This window comes from Tauraco erythrolophus, chromosome 4, assembly GCF_009769465.1.
Source record: "Tauraco erythrolophus isolate bTauEry1 chromosome 4, bTauEry1.pri, whole genome shotgun sequence".
NCBI classification, from domain to species: Eukaryota; Metazoa; Chordata; class Aves; order Musophagiformes; family Musophagidae; genus Tauraco; species Tauraco erythrolophus.
The window spans coordinates 87,354,168-87,361,421 of NC_141468.1; the positions used below are offsets into that span (position 1 = coordinate 87,354,168).

The window sequence follows — 7,254 nt, forward strand, 5'->3', positions numbered from 1 at the left end:
CCGACCGGACGACGCTCCGAGCAGAACCGGCCGCCAGCACTGACTGCGCGCGCCTCTTCAGCGCCGGCACCGGCGGGGCGGGGCGGGGGGCGGGGCTGCCCGCCGGGAGCGCGTCTCCGCCATTGGGCGAGCGGTGCCGGGTGGGCGGGGTCAGCGCCTGCCTGCCGGCGCTTATCGCTCATTGGCAGAGAGGCGAGGGGAGGCGGGATTTTCACGCCGCTTTCACCGCCCATTGGATGGAGAAGGAGAGGGAGGAGGAGGCGGGCCCCGGGGCCGCCCCCGCCGCCGTACCCGAAGGCGGGCTTTAGGCGCCGCCCCTTTCCGCTGTCGCTCTTCATTCGCCGAGCAACTGCTAGTAGGCGCGGCCGTCCTGGCGCTTCCCGGGCTCCCATTGGCGGAGAACGCCAGTTCCGCCGCACCCTTCCTGCTTCCGGTTCACGGGGAGCCGGCCGGGGCGGCGGAGGAGGCCGGTTCCGCGCGCGCCTGCGATCCGCGGGCCGCCCCGTCTGCGCCGTGCGCCCAGCATGGCGTGCCCGTGAGCGGCGGATCGCTCTCCCGTGGAGACAGCCGTGCCCGCCTGCGGCGGGAGGAGGCCGGGCGGCGGCAGGTGGGAGCGGCGGGGCGGGGAGGGGAGCGGTGCGGCGGTGCCCGGAGCCGCCGCGGGTCGCGCTGCGGGCGGGGCTCTGCCGCCGGTGTGGTGAGAGGCGGATCGCGGGTCCTTCTGCCACCGGCGTTCGGCGTGTCCGCGCCCGGCCACGGCGCCGGGAGAAGCGGCGGGGCGGCTGTGAGCGCCCACGATGGCCCCGCGGGGCCGGGGGTGAGCGCCGGGTGCGGCCCGGCGGCCGTCGCGGGGCTCGGTCAGGTGCGGGGCCGCTGCCCCCCGCCGGCGGCCGGCGCTTGGCTGGGATGCGCCGCTGGAAACGGAGGGGAAGTGCGGCACCGCCGCGCCTGGTGCAGTCACTGGGTGGTTTGCACGTGATTTTAGCACGAGCCCGAGAGGCAGAATTCCCGGTTCTCTTCGGTTGGAGCTTGCCTAGCACATCTCCGTTTCCCCCTTCCCTTGTCCCGTGCAAACGGAAGAAAACTGTTCCGTGAAGTTGCAGCTCGGCGTTATTAAACGCTTCCAGGTTCTCCGCTATAGCACTAGGAGGATAAAGTAATTATTATTACTAATTATGACGAATCGCGGCGGCTCTTCTCCGCGAGCTCCGCACACAAGAGCTGCAGAAAGGGTTAATTAATGATTTTCTGCTGCCCAGCTTCTTGGTGCAGCGATAACAAACAGCGGTTTGTGCCCCGAACCCACCCAGCGTTCCGCCCGCCGGGCTTTGCTCCGGCTGAATCCGTGCCCATTAATGTGCTCAGCAGCGAAGCTCGGTGTGGTCCCGAGGCAAAGCTCGGGAAAAGAATCCCCAATCGGCCCAGCGAATTGCCTGACTATGGAAGAGATTCAGATTTAGCGTCTCCTGGGAACTGGGAGATGTTTCTACATTTTTTTTGACTTCTCCTTTGTGCAGCCAGGGCTGAGGAAGTGGCTAATGATTGACTCCGTGACCCTGGAGTGTGTTTGCAGGGCTGAAACAGTTAATCCTCTGTGTTGTGTGGTGTGTGCCCAGGATGTCGTCACCTTGGCGTGCCGTGCTGGCCGTCTCCATGGCCCTTGTTGTCAGCGTCGGGGCCGAGCCGGCGCAAGAGAGGAGCTGCGACGTGGTCGGAGATGAAGGCAGCGAGTCGCAAGTGGAGAGAGCCCTGCTGCAGAAACTGGAGCCCCTGAGCCACATGAGGTACAGCATGACCCCCCGCGGGCCCCGGTGCCCGCCCCGAGGGCAGGGCGAGGTTTGGGGCCGCGGGCTGCCCCGGCAGCGTGGGCTGCGCTGAGCCCCTTCTTTGTAACCCCGTGGGCCATCCCTTCTCTCCTCTCCCTGCTGCAGGTTTAACGTGACCGTGGAGAAGAGCAAAACAGAAAACTACGTCTACCATTTCAGGGTGTGCAGGGAGGTCAACAGCACGCTGCACGACTTCGGCGGCCTGGTGCAGACAGACAGACAGAACGGAAAGACCACAGTGATAGGACGGATCAACGAAACCCAGGTCTTCAATGGAAGTAAGACTCTGCCCAGTGCTGTTCTTTCTCAGTATCCTGAGAAATCCTGCTCTGGATTCGCAGCCTGGTTTGTCTCCCTCCTGGCAGGTGACTGGATCATGCTGATTTACAAAGGAGGCGACTCGTACGGCACGCACTGCAGCGGCGAGAAGAGAAGAGCTGCCATAATGATTTCCTGCAAGCGGGGAGTCACTGCGGTGAGTGACACGCGGTGGGGGAGAGGGGCAGGAGGCTGTTCCTAGAGAAGGGCTGTTGGTAGGGAAGGGCCGTTGGTGGGGAAGGGCTGTTCATAAGCAGAAGGGCTTTGAGGAGGCAGCAAGGTTTTCTGCTGGCCTCCGGTGCCTGCTGCACCAACAGCGGTAAAACTGCCTTCTGGTGGAGCTCAGCATGCCTGGACGTGCTTTTCACAACTTAAACTTTTCCCAAACCACAGAGTTCATTCAGCATTATTTCGGAAGAGCGCGAGAAGGAGCAGGAGTGTTTCTACCTCTTTGAGATGGACAGCAGCGTGGCTTGTCCAGCTGAGGACTCCCACCTCAGCGTTGGCTCCATCCTACTGATCACGTGAGTCAGCGGAAGAGCAGTTCGTGTCTGGGCCGTGCTCTCCGGTGCCATTTGGAAACGCAGCAAACGCTACTCTAGACTAGTTAATTGAAGTATCCACAGCCACCGTGGGATGTTTCCGTGCCTCTGAGCTTTTTGGACAAAAGCTCTTGCTCAAGGCACGACGCTCAAGCAGCTCTGCAGCTGCTCTGTTCCCTGTAGACATCCTCCTTCATAGTTCACGGGCAAAAGCACTGAAACATGGAAGACATGGCTTCCTAAACTTGTACGACAGCTCTTTGCCAGAGCTGGGAATTCAGACCAGGAGTCTCGATTCATTTTCTGTGTTTGTGCTTAGAAGCACCACTTCCTGTAATGCTGCTGAAAGATTTGTGCTTGCAGATCAATATTTTGGGGACCTTTGCTGTTCTGGTCTCTGGTTATAGCTCCGTTCTTGAGTGGTGCTCAGCTACTTGCTCAAATACCAGTCGGAGGCAGGTGGCTGGCTTGGAAGAGGTCGCCTGTAGGATTTCCTCAGCTTTGGTTTTTAATTCTGCCCTCCAGGTTTGCTTCACTGGTTGCAGTCTACATCATCGGTGGGTTCCTCTACCAGCGCCTTGTGGTGGGAGCAAAGGGCATGGAGCAGTTTCCTCACTTCGCCTTCTGGCAAGATCTGGGCAATTTGGTGGCGGTGAGTGAAAATCCGTGTGTGTTCCCAGCCTGGCCCGTATGTTAGGACAGGAGAAAACGGCATCTGCCTTGTCTTTGTGGACTGTGCCTCTTGGGTAGACCTACCACCTTGAGGCAGAAGAAGAGGATGTCTGTTTTAGTTTTCTTGAGCGCTCCATTTTGGAATCCTCACTGAGACCGATTCCCTGCCGCTACCCTGCAACTGCTACACAACAAACTAGAGCAGGTGCTTACGAGGGGTTAAGTCTATCCACGTAGGAACGTTAAGTTGGGGAGAGTGAAATGTCCACGTCCGGCTCCCTGAAACCTTTCCTCGGTGACCGCAGGCAGAGCCGTTTATCCTCCGTGCTCGTTGCCGCATTCCGTTCATCAGAACGCCCAGAGCTGCCCGAGTTCGGGGGCCCGTCCCAGCTAGCCCAGGGGCAGGCACGCTCCCTTAGGAGAAGGGAGATGCCAGCGGCTGCGTGGCGCGGAGGCTGACGGCGCCGCGGTGTGCTGTGCTTGCAGGACGGCTGCGACCTCGTCTGCCGCTCCAAGCCGCGGAACGCCCCGGCCGCGTACCGTGGGGTGGGCGACGACCAGCTGGGCGAGGAGTCGGAAGAACGGGATGACCACTTGCTGCCGATGTGACGGGCTTTCCACGCGGACTTCATTGCTGCCCCTCTCCCCAGTGCCTCCCAGCCAGCTCTCCTCCTCTCGCTTCCCAGTTTCTTTACGCTGTTTGCTTCGCTGGCTCTGCTCTGCCAGGTCCCATGGCTGCCTCTGGGTGTGGGCAGCGCTGATCCCTGACGGCATGTCTTAGGAATACAGTGCTGGTTAAGGATTGTTAAAAGGCAGCAGAGCTGCAGGGGGGTGGAAACGCCGAGAGTTGAGCAGAAGACAGTAAGAAAGCAACACGAGTGGTCGGTGCTCAACAGGAATAGATGAATCACAGGAAAGAAGGGACATGGACGGGGTGCAGAAAGGGGAAGGAAGAGGAGCCATGGGTTAAGACAGCCATAGGACAGCTATAGGAGGGATCTCCTGCATCTTCCCCCTCACCCTCCCCCCTAGGGTTTACAGGATCTGTAAGACACTGGAATTATTTTTCTTTGAATGCGTTTTCAGCTTTTCCAGCTTCCGCGCTGCTCCTGCCAGCACCACCTGCACAGAGTGCTCCGCGCCGGCCTCGGGGGGTGGAACAGGCATTGGCACCTCTGCAGTCTTTTCTTTTCCTCATGGCCATACGTTGGAGAGCGCACACCAGTTTCCTTCAACAGAGGTACAGGGATGCACGCCGCCCTCTCAGACTGGGAGAGGGGCGGTGCTAAAAAAGCTCTAGGAGTTCAATACAGTCTGGTGGCTTTCCAGTTCGGTCAAAACATTGTCTCGGCCTTCTCAGTCGTGGAGAAGCAGAAGGAAATGACGTGCTGCTCAATAAAGGGAACGCTTGCTTAGAGGGACATCAAGGCAGAAAGAGACAGGGAGCTGCCACCCGAGCCCTGTGACAAACTCGGCCGCTCGCGTAGCTCGGCGAGCGTCGGCGTTGTGGGTGAGCTCGTGCTCTCTGCAAGGTCCTTGTCTGGCAGAGGGTTTTCCCGTGAAGCTACCAGAATTTATTTTTTAATAAAAAAGGAACCATAGTAGCCAAGGAGAAGACTGCTGACACAGGAAAAAACGCGTGAGGGACTCTTGCACTCACAGGGACAGCTTTCATAACCCACTGTCCCCTTAAGCACAGTGCAGGTTCCTCTTAAGCCACTGACCCTGTGCAGGTGGTACTCAGCCACCACTCCTGGCTGGGTGAGAGACCTTCTCCAGCAGCCTTGGTGAAAGCAGGTACAGCGGAGCTGGGAGACTGAACGGGAACCTTCAGGAACTTGGCACCTTGATGCCCAATTGCTTTTTAATGTGAGGGGCTAAACTAAATCCCATTCTGCCCTGTTGTAGACTGGCAGAGAAGTGCCCTCAGTCTCGAGGGCAGAGACTGTGAACAAGCCACTGCAACAGCAGAGCACAGCCCAGGCTCGTGTGTTTTTAATGCTGCCAAAGCAGTCGGAACGTCGCGACACTGCGGGACGGTGACACTGAGGCAAAAGGGGTGGCCCTTCTTTCTTGCTGGGTTTAGAGCGAGCAAACAATTCCTGCTTTCTTTGACTTTTGTTACGGTCTCAATCCTTCTCATAACATGGGAAAAACAGGAAGTCACTAAATCTGTTGTTACTGTTTTTCATGGTGGCGTTTAAGGTAAATTTTTTTTGTACAAAACACAACTTTCAAAAATAAAATGACAAAAAAACTGGTGAAGTGTTGTGCTGGTGTAACAGGAGCTTTCTTTGGTGCCAGAGCATCTTACCTAAAGGTGAAGGATCTGTGGTGTGTGGTGCCTCCTGCCTGAACTACTCCTGCCAGGAATGGATCTCTTCTTGTCAGTACACGTTTTTTGCTGCCACCCTCGTTCAGGGCGTAGGTATCTTTGCAAACTGAAACTTTAAAAGCTCAGGGAGTTATGGATGGGAAAAGTTTCCTACTCTCTGTGTTTTTCTGCAACAATAAAAATGAAAAGTAACTTTTTGATGAAGGTTGTACTTCTCAAACACTGGGTTAATGGAGGGGAGTTAAAAAGGAGCCAGACCTGCAAAGCCTGAACAAGCTTTTTTTTTTATTAAGAACATGGAACATGAAATGACGAAGTGAAGCCTTCCCATTTGACTGAAATAAAATCTGGTCCTCAGAAGTAGCTAGTACCAGAGGCAGGCTAGCTGCCTGCCCACCCTGCCAAGGGACAAAGGAGACACAGGAGTGCCATCACACCCAGGCTGCTCGGGATGCAGTGGTTTACGGGCACCTTCCTCTGCCGACGGCCGGTGGAGTCGGAGCTCCCCCTTCACTGCCCCCAAATTCCATCAGACCACACAGCGTCTCGGGGTGGAAGCACGGAGATTCCTTTGCGCCTGTTTTCAGTGGAGAAGCCTCGGAAATCTCCTCTCAAAGGAACAAGGATGTCATTAAAGTGAGATTCCAAGAGTCCAGTTAAAACTAGGAAGCTGCTGTCACGTTTTGTCCATCTTCCAAGCAGGTTCCCTCCTCTCTTTTTCTAACGTGGGCCAATAAAGTGCCCGTTCCAAAGGTGTCTCATCTCCCTGCCATGCCACCGCAGCTCTCCTGCAACACCGGGTTCTTTCCACACAGAACAGTTATGTTCCACTCCCGTGTTCACGTGACACTTCCGAAAACAGAAAAGCTGAGACACCTGCGTTGTAAAATCATCTTGCTTCCAGGCATTTGACTCTCGAGGACACTTACCTCTCCGGCCTTTGTGTAATTCAGGTTTTTTGCCTGTTTGAAGCAAAGGTGCTTCTGGAAGAGAAGAACTCTGCCCAGGTTTTCACCTTTGACAATCTGGTTAAAAAACTTCAGAATACCACATCTGGTCTGTGGATACTAAAAAGCCAGAAGCAGAGAAATTTTCCAGCTCCTGCAGTATCCTGGGAAAGTTCCTTTTCCCACGCAGGCTGGCTGAGAAACAGTTTGAGGTTTTTGTAAACTAAGACTTGCACTTGTAGCTTGGTGTGCAGTCTTGTTTATGGCACACTGGGAAAGTTGTTTTGAAATGGGTGTTGTAGCATTTAGCCAGTCACTCTGGGAGGTGGATGGTCAAGCAACCAATAGCCCTGGCCATCCTTGCAAATCATGTTATATATACGGATTTGTAATTAATTAAAAGAATTGGCATTGGCGTTTTGGCATTTTCTCCTGGACCTGAATTCTGTGGTGTTCTTCTCTCCGTCCTCGGTATGACAGTGACATTTGGTGACCTCGACATGATACAACCGCCACTGAATTCAGCAGGTACGTGCTCCCTGCCTCCAGGGACGGAACTCTGGACTGAAAAGATGGGGCAAAGCTCGGCGAACGAAAGCACGATATTTTCTGCT

The 7,254-nt window shown here is 56.0% G+C and overlaps 1 protein-coding gene across 1 annotated transcript; it reads left to right on the plus strand.

Moving 5' to 3' along the window:
- Positions 1–575: 575 nt before the first annotated feature.
- On the plus strand, positions 576–5,389 carry M6PR (mannose-6-phosphate receptor, cation dependent). The gene is made up of 7 exons (XM_086610674.1): positions 576–607; positions 1,617–1,784; positions 1,932–2,104; positions 2,192–2,301; positions 2,538–2,668; positions 3,212–3,338; positions 3,845–5,389. The coding sequence occupies exons 2-7, from the start codon at positions 1,618–1,620 to the stop codon at positions 3,965–3,967; spliced, it is 831 nt and encodes a 276-aa protein (XP_086466800.1). The 5' UTR covers positions 576–607; position 1,617; the 3' UTR covers positions 3,968–5,389.
- The last annotated feature ends 1,865 nt before the right edge of the window (positions 5,390–7,254 follow it).

What these genes read in the sequence shown, in the direction of transcription:
- M6PR (XM_086610674.1), top strand. Translation starts at nt 1,618, where the DNA reads ATGTCGTCACCTTGGCGTGCCGTGCTGGCCGTCTCCATGGCCCTTGTT. An exon ending in AACCCAGGTCTTCAATGGAA is followed by an intron (nt 2,105 to 2,191) that starts GTAAGACTCTGC and finishes CCCTCCTGGCAG; the next exon opens with GTGACTGGATCATGCTGATT. An exon ending in GGCTCCATCCTACTGATCAC is followed by an intron (nt 2,669 to 3,211) that starts GTGAGTCAGCGG and finishes TCTGCCCTCCAG; the next exon opens with GTTTGCTTCACTGGTTGCAG.